Source organism: Mercenaria mercenaria, chromosome 13 (assembly GCF_021730395.1).
Source record: "Mercenaria mercenaria strain notata chromosome 13, MADL_Memer_1, whole genome shotgun sequence".
NCBI lineage: Eukaryota > Metazoa > Mollusca > Bivalvia > Venerida > Veneridae > Mercenaria > Mercenaria mercenaria.
The window spans coordinates 24,797,344-24,817,645 of NC_069373.1; the positions used below are offsets into that span (position 1 = coordinate 24,797,344).

Consider the following 20,302-nt stretch of genomic DNA (forward strand, 5'->3'; position numbering starts at 1 on the left):
CATCAAAGCCTATTAGTTTCCACATCAAAACCTACCAGAAAAGCCTACCAGTTCCAACATCAAAACCTACCAGTTCCTACATCAAAGCCTACCAGTTCCCACATCAAAGCCTACCAGTTCCAACATCAAAACCTACCAGTTCCTACATCAAAGCCTACCAGTTCTCACATAAAAGCCTACCAGTGGTGCTCACATCAAAGCCTTTTAGTCCCCACATCAAAACCTACCAGTTCCAACATCAAAACCTACCAGTTCCTACATCAAAGCCTACCAGTTCTCACATAAAAGCCTACCAGTGGTGCTCACATCAAAGCCTTTTAGTCCCCACATCAAAACCTACCAGCAATACCTACCAGTTCCAACATCAAAGTTACCAGTTCTCACATCAAAGACTATCAGTTCCTACATCAAAGCCTACCAGTTCCCACATAAAAGCCTACCAGTTCCCACATCAAAGCCTATTAGTTCCTACATCAAAACCTACCAGTTCCTACATCAAAACCTACCAGTTCCTACATCAAAGCCTACCAGTTCCCACATCAAAGCCTACCAGTTCTCACATCAAAGCCTATTAGTTCCCACATCAAAACCTACCAGAAAAGCCTACCAGTTCCCACATCAAAGCCTACCAGTTCCCACATCAAAGCCTACCAGTTCCAACATCAAAACCTTCCAGTTCCTACATCAAAGCCTATCAGTGCTCACATCAAAGCCTATTAGTTCCCACATCAAAACCTACCAGACAAGGCAGTCTGAAAGACAGCTAAATCCCCCGCCACTGCTATGGATAGTGAAAGGGTAAACCTTCGATTTTAGCTGTGACCTTGACCTTGAACTGACATGGCTGACTCATGACTTCTGCATAACGTCTTGATGAGGTGATCATTTGACCCAAGTTTCATGAAAATCCTTCAAGGGGTTTAGGAGATACAGAGCTGAAACCTTTGACCTTCACTTGTGACCTTGACCTTGAGTTGACATGGCTGACTCATGAGTTCTTGATGAGGTGATCATTTGACCCAAGTTTGATGAAAATCCTTCAAGGGGTTTAGGAGATACAGAGTGGACACAAAATGGAAGGTTCAAACCTTTGACCCTTAGTTGTGACCTTGACCTTGAGCTGGCATGGTTGACTCATAATTTCTGCACATCGTTTTGATGAGGTAATCATTTTACCCAAGTTTTATAAAATTCCTTCAAGGGGTTTAGGAGATAAAGAGCGGACACGAAATGGAAAGCTCAAACCTTTGACCTTCAGTTGTGACCTTGACCTTGAGCCGGGATGACTGACTTATGGGTTCTGCACATTGTCTTGATGAGGTGATCATCTGATACCAAGTTTGATAAAATTCCTTCAAGGGGTTTAGGAGATATAGAGCGGACACAAAATGGAAGGCTCAAACCTTTGACCTTGAGTTGTGATCTTGACCTTGAGCCGACAAGGCTGATCCATAATTTCTGCACATCGTCTTGATGAGGTGATCATTTGACCCAAGTTTCATGAAAATCCTTCAAGGAGTTTAGAAGATATAGAGCAGACACAAAATGGAAGGCTCAAAACCTTTGACCCTAAGTTGTGACCTTGACCTTGAGCCGGCATGGCCGACTCATGGGTTCTGCACATCGTCTTGATGAGGTGATCATTTGACCCAAGTTTTATAAAATTCCTTCAAGTGGTTTATGGGATATAGAGCAGACACAAAATGGCAGGCTCAAACTTTTGACCTTGAGTTGTGACCTTGACCTTGAACCGACAAGGCTGACTCATGGGTTCTGCACATCGTCTTGATGAGGTGATCATTTGACCAGTTTCATGAAAATCCTTCAAGGGGTTTAGGAGATATGGACCAGACACGATTTTGTTATGGACAGAAGGACGGACGGACGGACGGCGGGGGATTAAAAATCCTACCAGTTCCCACATCAAAGCCTACCAGTTCCCACATCAAAGCCTACCAGTTCTCACATATAAGCTTATCACTTCCTACATCAAAGCCTTCCAGTTCTCACATCAAAGCCTATCACTTCCTACATCAAAGCCTACCAGTTCCAACATCAAAGCCTTCCAGTTCCTACAACAAAGCCTACCAGTTCTCACATAAAAGCCTACCAGTTCTCACATCAAAGCCTTTTAGTTCCCACATCAAAACCTACCAGAAAAGCCTACCAGTTCCCGCATCAAAGCCTACCAGTTCCAACATCAAAGCATTCCAGTTCCTACATCAAAGCCTATCAGTGCTCACATCAAAGCCTATTAGTTCCCACATCAAAACCTACCAGAAAAGCCTACCAGTTCCCACATCAATGTCTACCAGTTCCAACATCAAAGCCTTCCAGTTCCTACATCAAAGCCTTCCAGTTCCTACATCAAAGCCTACCAGTTCCCACATCAAAGCCTACCAGTTCCTACATCAAAGCCTATCAGTGCTCACATCAAAGCCTATTAGTTCCCACATCAAAACCTACCAGAACAGCCTACCAGTTCCCACATCAAAGCCTACCAGTTCCAACATCAAACATCAAAGCCTTCCAGTTCCTACATCAAAGCCTTCCAGTTCCTACATCAAAGCCTACCAGTTCCCACATCAAAGCCTACCAGTTCCAGTTCCCACATGAAAGCCTACCAGTTCTCACATCAAAGCCTATCAGTTCCTACATCAAAGCCTTCCAGTTCCTACATCAACGCCTACCAGTTCCAACATTAAAGCCTTCCAGTAAATAATCATAAGCTGAAATTTTTGTCACAACCCATGAATTTCTGTGACATCGTTTTCGAAGGAAATGCATATTTATTTAACATTCGGCTCTTCTAACATGTTGTTCAAAAATAAAATTGCAGGATAGCAACCATGAGTCTATACAAATATCAATAAATATTCACTCAATATGACATTTGTATACACAGCTGTAACTGCAGAACGACTGGCAAACAGACATGGACAATGATATAACTATATTCCTTATATGTTCAAACGCTACTTGACATGTTACGGTGGAGAAAAGAAGTCTAAATATCTGCCAATACTCAGAAATTAATATGCTTTGGCTCCCACTCTGGTTCTTAGTGCCACCTCTGCAGCGCTGGCTCCTCCTCTTTGCCAAAAATGCTTACAGATGGATGAAACCTGTCAACAAATCACACAGGCCATAAAGTATTTTTCGTTTCAACAAAGTTGGTAAGGTGACTTTGATATGTTCATGTAATGGTGCGAAATATATAGGCATATGTTCGCTTTTGGTTTGCACTGGTCCTATTTCAAAACTTTCAAAAGTCCTCACATCAAGAAATGCTTTCACTCTACAAATCGACCTGCATCAATAACTAGAAGATGCTTTTGTAGAAAAGCGCATGTCTCCCTCATAGTAATAGGGAAGAAGTCAATAGTGGACAAGAGCAAAAGTCCAAGAGACATCAAAGGTTGGCTGCAATAGGGATCATTTACTCAGCATATCCAATCACCCCAAGAAGTTTCAACATTCTGGGCCAAGTGGATCTCAAGTTATGGATTGGAAACTGCTTTCTATGTCCTGGCCCCTGTGATCTTGACCTTTGATTGAATGACTCCAAAATCAATAGGGGTCATCTACTCTGCATGTCCAATCTTCCTATGAAGTTTCAACATTCTGGGCCAAGTGGTTCTCAAGTTATTGATCAGAAAGAGTTTTCCATGTTCAGGCCCCTGTGACATTGACCTTTGCTCATGTGACCCAAAATCAACAGGGGTCATGCACTCTGTAAGTCCTATCACCCTATGAAGTCTGTAGGTCCTATCACCCTATGAAGACTGAAGGTTCTGGGTCAAATGGTTCTCAAGTTATTGATTAGAAACGGTTTTCCGATTTCTGTCCCCTGTGACCTCGAACTTAGATCAAGTGACCCAAAAATTAATAGGGATCATCTACTCTACATGTCCAATCATCCTATGAAGCTTCAACATTCTGGCTCAAGTGGTTCTCAACTTATTGATTAGACATGGTTTCCCATGTTCAGGCCCCTGTGACCTTTGACCTTTGATCAAGTAACCCCAAAAATAACAGGGTTATCTACTTTGTAAGCCCTATCACCAAGTGAAGTTTGAAGGTTCTAGGTCAAATGGTTTTTGTTATTGATCGAAAATGAAGTGTGACAGACAGATGGCCCCTGTGGCCTTGACCTTTGATGGAGTGACCCCAATAACAACAGGGATCATCTACTCTGTTAAGTCCTATCACCCTATTAAGTTTGAAGGTTCTTGGTCAAATGGTTCAGTCATCCTATGAAGTTCTAACATTCTGGGTCAGGTGGTTCTCAAGTTATTGATCGGAAATGGTTTTCAATGTTCTGGCCCCTGTGACCTTGACCTTTAAAAAAGTGACCCTAAAATCAATAGGGGTCATCTATTCTGCATGTCCAATCATCCTATGAAGTTTTAACATTGTGGGTCAAGTGGTTCTCAAGTTAGTGATCGGAAATGGTTTTCCATGTTCAGGCCCGTGACCTTGACCTTTGATGGAGTGACCTCAAAAACAATATGGGTCGTCTACTCCATAAGCCCTACCCCCCTATGAAGTTTGAAGGTTCTAGGTCAAATGGTTCTCAAGTTATTGATCGGAAATGAAGTGTGACGGACGGACGAAATAACGGACAGGGCAAAAACAATATGTCTCCCCCAGTGGGAATGGAAGGATGGGGTCAAAACATTACCAGAGATTTTTAGACAAAATAAGAAAAATAGATTAGACAATGTACAGTTGAAGATCTTTACATCAATGTCGGATAGCTGGATACTTCGGTTAGCACTATGTGTTTTGGTTGGTCCTGATTTTTCTCTATATATTTTTATGGTATTATTTATCATTATCTCAATATCACTAGCACAATATTTTGTTTAGCTCGATGGGATTTTTCAGTCCAGTCAACTTACCTGTACTGTTTATACACCTTTTTTCACCGATATCACAGCTTGTCATAAAATATCCATGGTATTTGTAAGGTGTAAAAAACAACCTATTGTTGTCCGGCGCTGTATTAACTATACACAGGTTAGTTTGCGTGTTTGTTCTGTTTGTTATTTAGGCTTTATGCAAATTTAAATGTTTGCAAGTTTGCATTTTATTCCCAATAATAAGTCTAAAACAGCGTGCAAACAATTGATTTGGAAGAATTTTTTTTTTCTGTTTGACTGAGTAAAAATCTGCCAATTTTGACCGAGTAAAAATTTTCGTTAACACACTCAAAATGGCTACTCAACAAGGAACATTAGTGCTGCATTCAAACTTATTTAGGGAAAGTTGTATGTATGTACTATTGAATTAAGATATTTTATTTGTCAATAAAATTAAGATTGTATTTAGGTTTTATATTATTTCTTTCCCCTTTCAAACCCTCTACAAGAAGCATGAGATGAAATGACAATATGTCCTAAACAGATACAAAATGTAGTCCTAGATAAGACGATATCATTACATCAAACTTCGGATACGTGATGCAATTTTTGCAGTCCCTTGAATATCAAGATAACGGTATTTGACTGTACTTGTGGATTTGGACTATATGACAAGGTGTGACCATGATGGTAAGTAAGTGTTCAAAATTTCAAAGCCATATATCAAACAGTTCAGGCAAAATATGTAATGGTATGTGAAACTTTACTAATTTATATGTCAAAAAAGGGCCATAACTGATCTTAAGTCCTTGTCCTAGTTATGTATGCCTTCATATGTAGACTATGATGGTACTATGATGGTACACAAGTGGTCAAAGTTTAAAAGCCATATGACAAACAGGTAAGCAAAATATGGACTGGGATGAGACATTTAACTGATTTCCAAGTCCAAAAAGGGCCATAATTCAGCCAAAATAGTTGACAGAGTTGTGTACTCTTGCCTACAGATGGAGATCATGATGATAAACAGGTGTTCAAAGCTTCAAAGCCACATGTCAAACAGTTTTGACAAAAAGTTGACTTGTATGAAAACTTAACCAATTTCCAAATCCAAAAAGGGCCATAATTCAGCCAAAATATTCAAGAGTTATGTACTCTTGCCTAAAGATGGAAATCATGACAATAAACAAGTGTTCAAAGTTTCAAAGCCACAGGTGAAACAGTTTTTATAAAACATGGACTTGTATGAAAATTGTACCAATTTCCATGTCCAAAAAGGGCCATAATTCAGCCAAAATACTTGACAGAGTTATGTACTCTTGCCTACAAGTAGACACTGTAATAATAAACAAGAGTTCCAAGTTTGAAGTAAATATCTTCCATGGTATACAAAATATTACCATTTCATAAAAACTTTAACCAACGCCGACACCAATGCCAGGGTGAGTATTCTTCGAATAGTCAAGCTAAAAAGTATAACCATTTCTGAATGGAACTTCATTACCAGTTTGCAGAAATAAGGTGTTAGATTTGTTACAGAAAGTACACAAGAGAGCTAGACTGTCACAAAATATGCCCGTCATTGAACTTGGCCTAATTCAAGGGCCATAATCCAAGAGTGCCTGGGGGATGGTTATCGTACTTTGTCACCAAGTTTGGTGAAGATTGGATGAGAGTGGACATGCTTTGGATGCCTCCCGCCCACCCGCCGCCTCCCGCACGCGTGTTCACATAATATGCCCCGCTCTTTCAGAGATGGGCATATAAAAACAAACTCACCCAAATTCTTGGTTAACAGTTCTGGTACACTAGTAGTTCCGGTCATTCGTGCTGCCTTAGAAGTATCATTGCCTTTTTTTTTCTAATGACCTCCAACAGGAGCTGTCACAGGAGACGGCGCGCTCGACTATTTCGATGCTGGATAGTGAAACTGGGCACATCTGAGGAAACTAGAGCTGTCACTGGAGTGTTTAATGAATCCAATTGTGGATGAAGATATTGCACAATAACCTGAGTCTATGTCAAAAATATCAACTTAAAGTAATAGAGGTAAAGACAAAATGTATCAAAAAACTATATAAGTATATCCTAAGCAAAAGGGGGCATAATTCATTAAATATTGGTGCCAGAGTTATGCAGCTTGTGTCATACAGTGTGGGTGATGATGTTGAACAACTATTTTAAGTTTGAATCAAATCCATTCAGTAATAACAGAGACAGAGTGAAAGTGCATCAAAACTTTAACCAAAAATTCTAAGTAAAAAGGGGGAATAATTAATGAAAAATTGGCGCCAGAGTTATGCACCTTGTGTCATATGATAAGGGTAATGCTGTTGAACAATTGTTTAAGTTTGAATCAGATCCATTCAGTAATAACAGAGATAGAGTGCAAGTGCATAAAACTTTAACCTGAAATTCTAAGTAAAAAGGGGAACTAGAAAATGCTTTTGTAAAAAAGCGCATGTCTCCCCCAATGCAAAGTCCTATAGGCAAGAAGTCAATAGGGGTCAGGAGCGAAAGTCAAAGAGACACTGATGGTTGGCTGCAATAGGGATCATCTACTTGGCATGTCCAGTCATCCCGCTAAATTTCAACACTCGTGGCCTAGTGGTTCTCAAGTCACTGTTCAGGCTCCTGTGACCTTGAACTTTGATCAAGTGACCTCAAAATAAATAGGGGTCATCTACTCTGCATGTCCAATCATCCTATTAAGTTTCAACATTGTAGGTCAAGTGGTTCTCAAGTTATTTCCAAAAAAAGATTTCACATGAACAGGCCACTGTGACCTTGACCTTTAATAGACTGACCCCAAAATCAATAGGGGTCATCTACTCTGCATGTTCAATCATCCTATGAAGTTTCAACATTCTGGGTCAAGTGGTTCTCAGTAATTTCAGAACTGTGTATTCAATGTTCAGCCCTGTGACCTTGAACTTTATGGAGTGACCCAAAAACAATAGGGTCATTACTCTGCATGACAATCATCCTATGAAGTTTCAACATTCTGGTCGAGAGGTTCTCAAGTTATTGATTGAAAATGGTTTCCATGTTCAGCCCTGTGGCCTTGACCTTTAACAGATGACCCTAAAATCATAGGGTCATCTACTCTGCATGACCAATCATCCTACGAAGTTTCATCATTCTGGGTCAAGTGGTTCTCAAGTTACTGACCGGAAATGGTTTTCAATGTTTCGGGCCCCTGTGACCTTGACCTTTCAATGAGTGACCCCAAAATCGTTAGGGTCATCACTCTGCATGAACCAATCATCCTATAAGTTTCAACATTCTGGGTCAAGTGGTTCTCAAGTTACTGACTGGAAATGGTTTTCACATGTTCAGGCCCCTGTGACCTTGACCTTTAATGAGTGACCCAAAATCGATAGGGTCATCTACTTTCCATGTACAATTATCCTACGAAGTTTCACATTCTGGGTCAAGTGGTTCTCTAGTTATTGATCGAAATGGTTTTCAATGTTAGGGCCCCTGTGACCTTGACCTTTGACGAGTGATCCCAAATCAATAGGGTCATCTACTCTCATGACCAATCATCCTATCAAGTTTCAACATTCTGGGTCAGGTGGTTCTCAGTTATTGACTTGGAAATGGTTTTCAATGTTCAGGCCCCTGTGACCTTGACCTTTGATGGAGTGACCCCAAAATCAATAGGGGTCATCTACTCTTCATGACCAATCATCCTATGAAGTTTCAACATTCTGGGTCAAGTGGTTCTCTAGTTATTGATCGGAAATGGTTTTCAATGTTCTGGCCCCTGTGACCTTGACCTTTGACGGAGTGACCCCAAAATCAATAGGGGTCATCTACTCTTCATGACCAATCATCCTATGAAGTTTCAACATTCTGGGTCAAGTGATTCTCTAGTTATTGATCGGAAATGGTTTTCAATGTTCAGACCCCTGTGACCTTGACCTTTGATGGAGTGACCCCAAAAACAATAGAGGTCGTCTACTCCAGCAGCCCTACAACCCTATGAAGTTTGAAGGTTCTAGGTCAAATGGTTCTCCAGTTATTGCTCGGAAATGAAGTGTGACGTAGGGACGGACGGAAGGACGGACGGACGGACAGGGCAAAAACAATATGTCTCCTGGGGGAGACATAATAATTCATAAATCAAAGGCCTGAAGGGCCTGAGAGTCGGCTAATGATTGATGTACTGCTAGTATAGTCTACCAGTTTCAGTTTGGTTTTAGTTTTTTTCCCCAACTGAACGGAGATTTTGTTACAATAGATGAAATGGACATTCAATCGATGCCTAGTAAAACTTTGATTGACATTATACAAGTATTTAAACCCAATATATTTCTCTAAAATTGAAGAGTGGTTCGCAAAAATAAAAATGTTGAAAGTACAAACTACAATTTGACAGGTGACACTAAGATACTGCCCATGACTATAAATATTTTTCCAGTAAACATTTGCTTCCGGCATTACCAAAACAGGCAATTATCGGCTGTAATATATTCGCACATGATAAAATTTGAATATGAAAATTTATATATTGAAATTTTATAGCGCGGATTGCCATATACAATTTGTAACGGATGGACGAAAGAATTGTTCAGATATTTTACAGATAAGGGGCCTGGCAATAACGGTGTCACATGCTAGGTATTGTTCAATCATATTATAAGGGATGTGAATTTAAAGTATACTTAATTTTGCGTTTAAAGATATGTAAATGTTGCTGAGTGTCAATATACAGTGTCATGAATGTTTACACTGACAGGAAAATTGTGCATTCGAAACTAAGAGAAGTTACTCGGACTAGCTACCAATTTCGGAAAAGATAACCAATATTAATAAATGCAGTTCTTTTTTAGTTAAAACCATCATTTATTCTATTTCAGACCTGTTAACCCCTTCAAAACCATGTCAGTAGTCCCCAAGTCTATGTACTTTCAATTATCCGTTTTGATTCATGTAGACAGACAGGCCCAGACTGGGCTGAAAAAATGTTTGAGCCATTTTTACGTGGTCGGTAGCAGGGTGGGTTTGGGGAGGGGTGTTCCTTTCCGCTTTGAACTGCAGTCAGATTTTGAAATGGGCATTGTGGCAGGTGGTAAAAGGGCAAATGTATCAAACTGTAAAGTGGCAATATGGGGGGGAGGGTGTGGGAGGATACCCCCTCCTGCAATTAGGGTTTGGGGTATCACCACAAGGAAATTTTGAAAATGTAGACCCTTGATACAGCCTTTGGTGCGATTTCTAACTGAAAATTTTATGTTTCAATTTCTAAATATTACCTCTAGATTCTTTTTAGTATTACAATATTCAAAGTATGAATGACTGTCACTTCATATTTTTACTTTCAGGTCATGCCTCAGCACTAGAATATAAGTCTGATATTGATTCTATGTATGTATTATAAAAATAAATTCTAGAATCATTTCTGTTACAATAATATCTATCATGTATGTTACTTTAATGTTTAAATTTCATAACACAGCTCGATATTTACGCAAAATATTATATCCGGATATGATTACACTTTCTTTTATACCGCCAAAATCTCCAGTTTCAACAATATGTTTTACAAATTGTGATGATATGAAGACAGTTTAGCAGCAATTGGCAGTATCTGACATTGAAGTTTACGGTGAAATTATTTAAATCATTTCATAAAAAAAATTGTTTCGTTTCGTCAAAGCACTCTAACATAGACGATCTACTTTCGATTTCAAAAACTACAAGAAAATACAATTTAATGTTTCGCCGATTTGTTTATTTCTCGAAAAATAAGAAATAAAATCATTTTTAAAATCAGTAGTAATTAAACGAATCAGTAAGAGCTCTTTCTCGGGATAATTTATCCGCTTACTGACTGCAAAAATCAAGCCATGTGTCATCATGAAAAGCAGAATGGGTGACGGTTTCATTTTTTTGAGAACCTGAATCGTAAGCAAATTATCCAAACCAGTCAAAATTCCAGAAAGGTTACAATCTAGATTCTTTCTAGTATTACAATATCCAAAGTATGACTGTCACTTCATCTTTTTACTTTCAGATCATGCCTCAGGACTAGAATACCAGTCTGACATAGATTATATGTAGGTGTAATAAAAATAAATTCTAGAATCATTTCTGTTACAATAATATCTATCATGTATGTTACATGAATGTTAAAATTTCATAACACAGCTCGATATTTACCCAAAATATTATATCCGGATACGATTACACTTTTCTCCATTTTCAACAATATATTTTACAAATTGTGATGATACGAAGACATTTAGCAGCAATTGGCAGTATCTGACATTGAAGTTTACGGTTAAATTACCTCTTATTTAAATCTTTTCATAAAAAAGTTGTTTAGTTTCATGAATGCAGCCAAACATAGACGATCTACTTTCGATTTCAAAAACTACAAGAAAATACAATTTAATGTTTTGCCGATTTGTTTATTTCTCGAAAATTAGGATTTAAAATCATTTTTAATATCAGATTCTGTAGTAACTAAACAAACCAGTAAGAGCTTCTTCTTCCGATAATTTATCCGTTTACTGACTGCAAAATTCATGTGTGTGTGTAGAAACCCACGCAAAGTTTATAGAAATCATACGATGCGTGTATACGTTCAATGTGGGAGAATTAAGGCTGATCGGGATCAGCTATGTTACCTAACCCATCCAGACGATTCAGATTTTTTATTTTTAAAACAGCATTGTGTGCATTTCTGTAATTTTATATAAGTTTTTATACGCTTAGAAATTATTAGACATGCGTATTTGTATTATTTCTATACGTAATTTACGCTAATACGCATCTTATCTGGAGCCCTATGGAACTATTTTTTGTCTTTCGCTGGGTGTTACGCAAGCTTTGTAAGCCTGCGCAATTCATAAAATGCACATTTATGTTTAATGAGTTACATTCGAGTATTGCACAATTACAAGTCATAAATATGACAGATTACATTGTATATTGGTCATAGCAAAGGGAATTCACACAACTTAACTTCATTCATGCAGTGAACTGTTTGAAGTTTGAGAAATCTACTTGAACTATATCCCTTCACTGTGTTATTTGGTCCATTTAGACTTAGAGAATCGCTGGATAGCAAGGACTCGTCAAAACGATTTCATTGTTTAGCCGACTCAAAAATTGTGCCAGAGTTATGCATCTTGTGTCATATGATGTGGGTGATGATGCTGAACAACTATTTCAAGTTTGAATCAAATCCATTCAATAATAACAGAGGTAGAGTGGAAGTGCACCAAAACTTCAACCTGAAATTCTAAGTAAAAAGGGGAAATAATTCATAAAAAAATGGTGCCAGAGTTATGCAACTTGTGTCATATGATGTGGGTGATGATGTTGAACAACTATTTAAGTTTGAATCAAATCCATTCAGTAATAACAGAGATAGAGTGAAAGTGCATCAAAACTTTAACCTGAAATTCTAAGTGAAAAGGGGGGATAATTCATGAAATATTGGTGCCAGAGTTATGGCCCTTATGTCAGATGATGTGGATGATGATGAGGAATAAGTATTTCAAGTTTGAATCAAATCCATCAAGTAACTAGAAAATGCTTTTGTAAAAAAACGCATGTCTCCCCCAATGCAAAGTCCTATAGGCAAGAAGTCAATAGGGGTCAGGAGAGACATGATGGTTGGCTGCAATAGGGATCATCTACTTGGCATGTCCAGTCATCCCGCTAAATTTCAACACTCTTGGCCTAGTGGTTCTCAAGTCACTGTTCAGGCTCCTGTGACCTTGACCTTTGATCAAATGACCTCAAAAAAAATAGGGGTCATCTACTCTGCATGTCCAATCATCCTATTAAGTTTCAACATTGTAGGTCAAGTGGTTCTCAAGTTATTTCCAAAAAATGATTTTACATGAACAGGCCACTGTAACCTTGACCTTTAACAGACTGACCCTAAAATCAATAGGGGTCATCTACTCTGCATGTTCAATCATCCTATGAAGTTTCAACATTCTGGGTCAAGTGGTTCTCAAGTTATTGATCGGAACTGGTTATCAATGTTCAGGGCTCTGTGAACTTGACCTTTAACGGAGTGACCCCAAAAACAATAGGGGTCATTTACTCTGCATGAACAATCATCCTATGAAGTTTCAACATTCTGGGTCGAGAGGTTCTCAAGTTATTGATTGGAAATGGTTTTCCATGTTCAGTCCCCTGTGGCCTTGACCTTTAACAGAGTGACCCTACAATCGTTAGGGGTCATCTACTCTGCATGACTAATCATCCTATGAAGTTTCATCATTCTGGGTCAAGTGGTTCTCAAGTTACTGACCGGAAATGGTTTTCAATGTTCAGGCCCCTGTGACCTTGACCTTTGACAGAGTGACCCCAAAATCGTTAGGGGTCATCTACTCTGCATGACCAATCATCCTATTAAGTTTCAACATTCTGGGTCAAGTGGTTCTCAAGTTACTGACCGGAAATGGTTTTCAATGTTCAGGCCCCTGTGACCTTGACCTTTAATGGAGTGACCCCAAAATCGATAGGGGTCATCTACTTTGCATGTACAATCATCCTATGAAGTTTCAACATTCTGGGTCAAGTGGTTCTCTAGTTACTGACCGGAAATGGTTTTCAATGTTCAGGCCCTGTGACCTTGACCTTTGATGGAGTGACCCCAAAATCAATAGGGGTCGTCTACTCTTCATGACCAATCATCCTATGAAGTTTCAACATTCTGGGTCAAGTGGTTCTCTAGTTATTAATCGGAAATGGTTTTCCATGTTCAGGCCCCTGTGACCTTGACCTTTGATGGAGTGACCCCAAAATCAATAGGGGTCATCTACTCTTCATGACCAATCATCCTATAAGTTTCAACACTCTGGGTCAAGTGGTTCTCTAGTTATTGATCGGAAATGGTTTTCAATGTTCAGGCCCCTGTGACCTTGACCTTTGACGGTGTGACCCCAAAATCAATAGGGGTCATCTACTCTTCATGGCCAATCATCCTTTGAAGTTTCAACATTCTGGGTCAAGTGGTTCTCTAGTTATTGATCGGAAATGGTTTTCAATGTTCAGGCCCCTGTGACCTTGACCTTTGACGGAGTGACCCAAAAAACAATAGGGGTCGCCTACTCCAGCAGCCCTACAACCCTATGAAGTTTGAAGGTTCTAGGTCAAATGGTTCTCCAGTTATTGCTCGGAAATGAAGTGTGACAGACGGACGGACGGACAGACAGGGCAAAAACAATATGTCTCCTGGGGGAGACATAATTACAGAGATAAGTTGAAAAAAGAGAAAGTGCACCAAAACTTTAACCAAGGTGGGGACGCGGAAAGACGCCGACGCCGGGGCGAGTAGGATAGCTCTCCTTATACTTCGTTTAGTCAAGCTAAAAAGAGAAGGAGCCAGTGTTTACGACCATGTTATAAGGATGCTAGAGACCACGTTTGGTAATGATCCATCACATAGTTCATGAGACGACAATGTTTAAAGCTTTATCTATTTTTAACTCTGATGGCCCCTGATGGGACCATTTGAATAAATAGAAGGACTTTGCCAGGATGCTACAGACCAAGTTTGGTGTAATTCTGAACAGTAGAAACAGAGAAAAGGGATCACAACAAGCAAATTCGATGCATTGGTATCCCCCGCCGAAAGGGTTTGTGGTGAGGAATGGCAAAAAAATATATCCGGCAAAAAGTTAAGGATGTTACAAAGAAGCAAATCATTTCATTAGCCAAAATCAATTTAACAGAAAATGGATGTTTTAAGCGTACATAATAAATGTATGTTATGTTGATCCTGACTAATGAAATTATTTTGAACGGAATATGTTTACTGTAATAAGCTTAGCTTTTAGAATTAAATGGAGTTATTTGAAATGTGACCTTGAAGTGTAACTAGAACGAAATATTGTCTCCGAGTAGTTTGGCACCAAGTGTTGCTATATAACATGTACATTTGAACTTAAAAGAACAGATGTCCTTATGAGAGCACAATCAAGTAAGGTATCTTGAACATGGCTGGTGGCAGGGTGGGTGTGGATGTTGAAGGTTTGAACATTTTTTAAAAAAGGAATGGAATTTTTTTTTTTTTATTGGGGGTGGGGGGGGGGGGGGGGCAGGGATGACCGGGTGAGGGTACAAAACTTCACATGTTAATTATAAATATTGATGGAAAATTAAAAATGAAAAAATGATGCATGATCCAGGTGGTGGGCATGACTGGGTGGAGTAGCGAGGTGGTGGAACAGTACAACTTTGCATGTTGATAAATATTCATGGAAGGTTTGAAAAAATTTAAAATAAGGAATGGAATTTTTTTTAAAATTTTTTTTTGTGTGTGGGGGGTGGGGAGGGGGTGTGACCATGGCAAGGGGCTGACCAGGTGTGGGTACACAACTTCACATGTTTATAATAAATTTTCATGGAAAAGAATGAAAGAAGTTTAATGAAATTTTACCAATTGGTTGGGTTATGTATAAATCTGTGGATTTTTAAACAATTAAAGGGCAGTAACTCTGGTTAGTAAAGAGATCCGGACGAAATTGTGTGTGCTCAACCACATTATGGTGATCTAACTTCAATTTAAGTTTCATAGTTCTAGGTCAAATATATCACAAGTTATGAAGCAGAAATTGTCATATTTATAGTACCCTATATAGTTAATACAAGAAACTTCTAAGGGCCATAACTCTGGTGTTACTTGGGCAATCTGACTGAAACTTGACGGGCCGCATAACCTCATAGTGGTTCTTAGATATGGCTCCGGACGGACGGATGGAAAGACCGACGGACAGACAATGCCAAAACTATATCCCTCCGACTTCGTCAGAGGATAAAAAAAAGATTGAGCTAAAAAAGCCTACCAGTCCTGCATCAAAACCTACTAGTTTTTATATCAAAACCAACCAGAATCTACATCAACACTGACCAGTTCCTAAATCAAAATCTACCAGCTATTGGGTCAAAGCCTACCAGCTCATGAGTCAAAGCCTACCATTTCTTGCATCAAAACTGACCTGTTTCTTCATCAAAACATACCAGCTTTTGCATCAAAACCCACCAGTTTTTGCATTAAACCTTCCCGTCCATGCATTAAACTTACCAGTTCTTGCATCAAATTCTACAAATCCCTGCATCAAAACCTACGAATCCCTACATCAAACCTACAAATCCCTACATCAAAACCTACATATCCCTGCACTGAAACCTACAAATCCCTGCACCAAAAACCTACAATCCCTGCATCAAAACCAACAAATCCCTACACAAAACCTACAAATCCCTGCATCAAAACCTACAAATCCCTGCATCAAAACATACAAATTCCTGCACCAAATCCCTACTCAAAACCTACAAATCCCTGCACCAAATCCTACAAATACATGCATGAAAACCTACAAATCCCTACATCAAAACCTACAAATCCCTACATCAAAACCTACAAATCCCTGCACCAAATCCTACAAATACATGCATCAAAACCTACAAATCCCTGTATCAAAACATACAAATTCCTGCACCAAAACCAACAAATCCCTGCATCAAAACCTTCAAATCCCTGCATCAAAACCTACAAATCCCTACTCAAAACCTACAAATCCCTGCACAAACCTAAAACCTGCACAACTCAAATACATGCATCAAAACTACAAATCCTATCAAAACTACAAATCCTGCACAAACAAAAATCCCTGCTCAACTACAAATCCCTACTCAAAACCTACAAATCCCTGCATCGAAACCTACAAATCCCTGCACCAAATCCTACAAACACATGCATCAAAACCTACAAATCCCTACATCAAAACCTACAAATCCCTGCACCATTTCCTTGCATCAAAACATACTAATTCCTGCACCAAATCCTACATATACATGCATCAAAACCTACAAATCCCTGCATCAAATCCTACAAATCCCTGCACCAAAACCTACAAATCCCTGCATCAAAACATACAAATTCCTGCACCACCAAATCCTACAAATACATGCATCAAAACCTACAAATCCCTGCATCAAATCCTACAAATCCCTGCATCAAAACCTACAGATCCCTACATCAAAACCTACAAATCCCTGCACCAAAACATACAAATCCCTGCACCAAAAACCTACAATCCCTGCACCAAAACATTCAAATCCCTGCATCAAAACCTACAAATCCCTGCATCAAATCCTACAAATCCCTGCATCAAAACCTAGAAATCCCTGCACCAAAACCTAGAAATCCCCACATAAAAACATACCAGTTCTTGCAGTCTAAGAAATGCTGGAAGGATATTTGATTCCATATCACGCAGACGCTCAGCTTTGTCAAATACCTGAAAACAAAAATGATAACTGAGAAATTAATTACAAGTGAGATTTTTAAGATGTATTAAATCTAAATAATTTTCAAGAGAGTAAAAATATGCTTTAAAAGATAGTTACATACATTTCCAGTTTAAACCATATTCTATTATGGAAAAAGTGGGCCATGAAGGCCCCGGATTGCTAATCTGTCAAAGCTGAATCATATAAAAACCTGGTCATGCAAGGAACATTTTTGTAATCGTACTTTGAAAGCAATCCAGCAGATTCAAAGAAAGAAGTTTTGAAAGTTTTTCATTTACCATATAGAGAAAACTAACTAACCCACAGGACCATATTTTTGAAATATAAAACTGGTAAGAAAAAGCTGGCTGAAAAACTAGAGGTTGTTTTTCACAAACAATACAATGTCATGTCTCCCACCACTTACCATGCAGAAATTGTAAAATGCCACAAATTAAGAGCCATTACTCCAGGTCAAAGTCAAACCTCAAAATCAATAGTAGTCATCTGCTGGTCATGATCAACCTCCCTATAAAGTTTCATGATCCTAGGCCCAAGCTTTCTTGAGCTATCGTCCAAAAATGGTTAAACTGTTCCAAGTCACTGTGACCTTGACCTACTGACCTCAAAATCAATACGTGTTAGTCATGACCAACCTTCCTATCAACTTTCATGATCCTAGGCCCAAGCTTTCTCAAGTTATTGTGTGGAAATGGTTTAACTGTTCCAGGTCACTGTGAGCTTGACCTTTGACCTACTGATCTCAAAATCAATAGGGGTCTTCTGCTAGTCATGAACCTCCCTATCAACTTTCATGATCCTAGGCCCAAGTGTTCTCAAGTTATCATCCGGAAACCGTTTAACTGTTCTGTGTCATTGTGACCTTGACCTTTAACATACTGACCTCAAAGTCGAACCTGACCTGTATTTCATGACGTTACACCTGTATACCAAAATTTATGATCCTTGATCCAAGCGTTTTTAACAAACCACTGTTTTGGGTCATTGTGACTTTGACCTTTGACCTACTGACCGCAAAGTCGAACTTGACCTGTATTTTATAATGTTACACCGGTGTACCAAATTTTTTTTTAATCAGTCAAGCCTTTCATGAGATAATGTCCGGAAACCATGAAAACCAATGGACTGACCGACCGATTGACAAGCTCACTCCTATATACACCCCACCACCTCAAACTTCATTTTGAGGGGGTATAATGATACACCTGTGTACCAAAATTTATTATCTTAAGCCCATGCATTCTCAAGTTATCATCTGGAAACCATTTTAACTGTTCTGGGTCATTGTGACCTTGACCTTTGACCTACTGACCTCAAAGTTGAACTTGACCTCTATTTTATGATGCTACACCTGTGTACCAAAATTTATGATCCTCGGCCAAAGCGTTCTCAAGTTATCATCTGGAAACCGTTTTAACTGTTCTGGGTAACTGTGACCTTGAGATTTGACCTACTGACCTCAAAGTTGAACTTGACCTTTATTTTATGATGTTACACCTATGTACCAAAATTTATTTAAAATGGATGACTTGACGGACGGATGCACGCACGCAGGCACACATGACGGACACAGCGTGATCACAATAGCTCATCATGAGCACTTTAAAATTTGTCCAACTGTAGACAGAAAAGTGGGTTTTCATGAATCCTGTAACATTTAAGAAAAACAAGAGCTCATAGAACACGAAATGCCCCCCTTGATGCATTCAGTAACTGCACAAGGAACAGAAATGTTTTGGTCGCTGTGCACTGGGCATTTGAATTACTGGCCTTAAATAAATGTAGGACGTTTTGGCCTAGGATCTTTTGGCCAGACAAATTTTTGGAGTAGGATGTTTTGGCCAAAATTAAATTTTATTTCCATAACATGCAAAATATGGTCTGGATATTAATATGCTATGGTATAATTGATCATTGTGGTTGTTAGAAATCATTTTAAGAAAATATAATTTAACAAAATTTTGTGAAGATTTATTTCCAGTTGCTTTTGTAACTGCAATTAATTAATTTATTGTCACACTTGCATGTATTGATCACAAGGAAATTTATTTTGTTTGTTGTTGTTTTATTTCGCTTGATATATTCAACTGCTATATTTTCCTGTCATTCTGAAATATAGTTTGGTTTTGATCATTTTAAGAAAAAATAATCTAACAAATTAATTTTGTGAAGATTTATTCCCGGCTGCTTTAATCACGGCAATTAATTTATTTCTTTTCAAACTTGCATGATATTGTATTGATCAGACAGAAATTTTATTTTGCTTGTTGTTTCACTTGGTGATTTCAATTGCTATAACATGAGTTGGTTTTATTATCAGTTTAATTTAATTTATTCAGTTATACTAACATTCTTTAGAATAATCTCCAGACCATATTTTGCATGTTATGGAACCACAATTTATTTTTGACCAAAACATCCTATCCATAAAATTAGGCCAAAACGTCCGTACACCACCTAAAATCAGACCTGTTTACTCCTTCAAAACCATGTCAATAGTCCCTAAGTGATTTATCAGTAGTTTTGACCATCAGATCTGTCAGTAGTTACTGCGTATAAAGTCGTGTTGAGGCCATATGGCAGTGTATGTGTCTAAATACTGCTGGTAAGGTTTCTTTCATTTTGGCAAAATATATTGCAAATTAAAGTCTGCACCACACTTTCAATTATCCATTTTGATCCATGTAGACAGGCAGGGCCCACACTGCATGGGCTGAAAAAAGTTGGAGCCACTTAGCAGGGTGGGTGTGGGGAGGGGTGGAACACTCCTGCTTTGATTTTTTTGTAATTATCATTAGTAAAACAGTGCTGCAGTCAGATTTTGAAATGGGCAGTGTGGCAGCTGGTAAAAGGGCAAATCAAACTTCAAAGTGGCAATATGGGGTGTGGGGGAAGGATACCCCCCAAGAAAACTTCGAAAATGTAGCCCTTGACACAGCCTTTGGTGCATTTTCTGACTGAAAATAATATGTTTCAATTTTTAAATATTACCTATTACAATATCCAAATTATGAATGATTGTCACAACATATTTTACTTTCAAGTCATGCTACCTGTAGAATACAAGTCTGATTTATATGTGTTGTAAAAATAAATTCTAGAATCATTTCTGTTACAATAACATCTATCATGTCTGTTACTTGAAT

The 20,302-nt window shown here is 38.6% G+C and overlaps 1 protein-coding gene across 3 annotated transcripts in view; it reads right to left on the reverse strand.

Moving 5' to 3' along the window:
* LOC123529321 (origin recognition complex subunit 5-like) overlaps positions 1-20,302 on the reverse strand; it is a 331,040-nt gene that overhangs the window by 158,178 nt on the left and 152,560 nt on the right. For all 3 annotated transcript variants that reach the window (XM_045309605.2, XM_045309606.2, XM_053521347.1), the window contains exon 5: positions 17,069-17,143. In XM_045309605.2, coding sequence (XP_045165540.2) covers positions 17,069-17,143 — 75 coding nt within the window. The remainder of the gene's footprint in view (positions 1-17,068; positions 17,144-20,302) is intronic.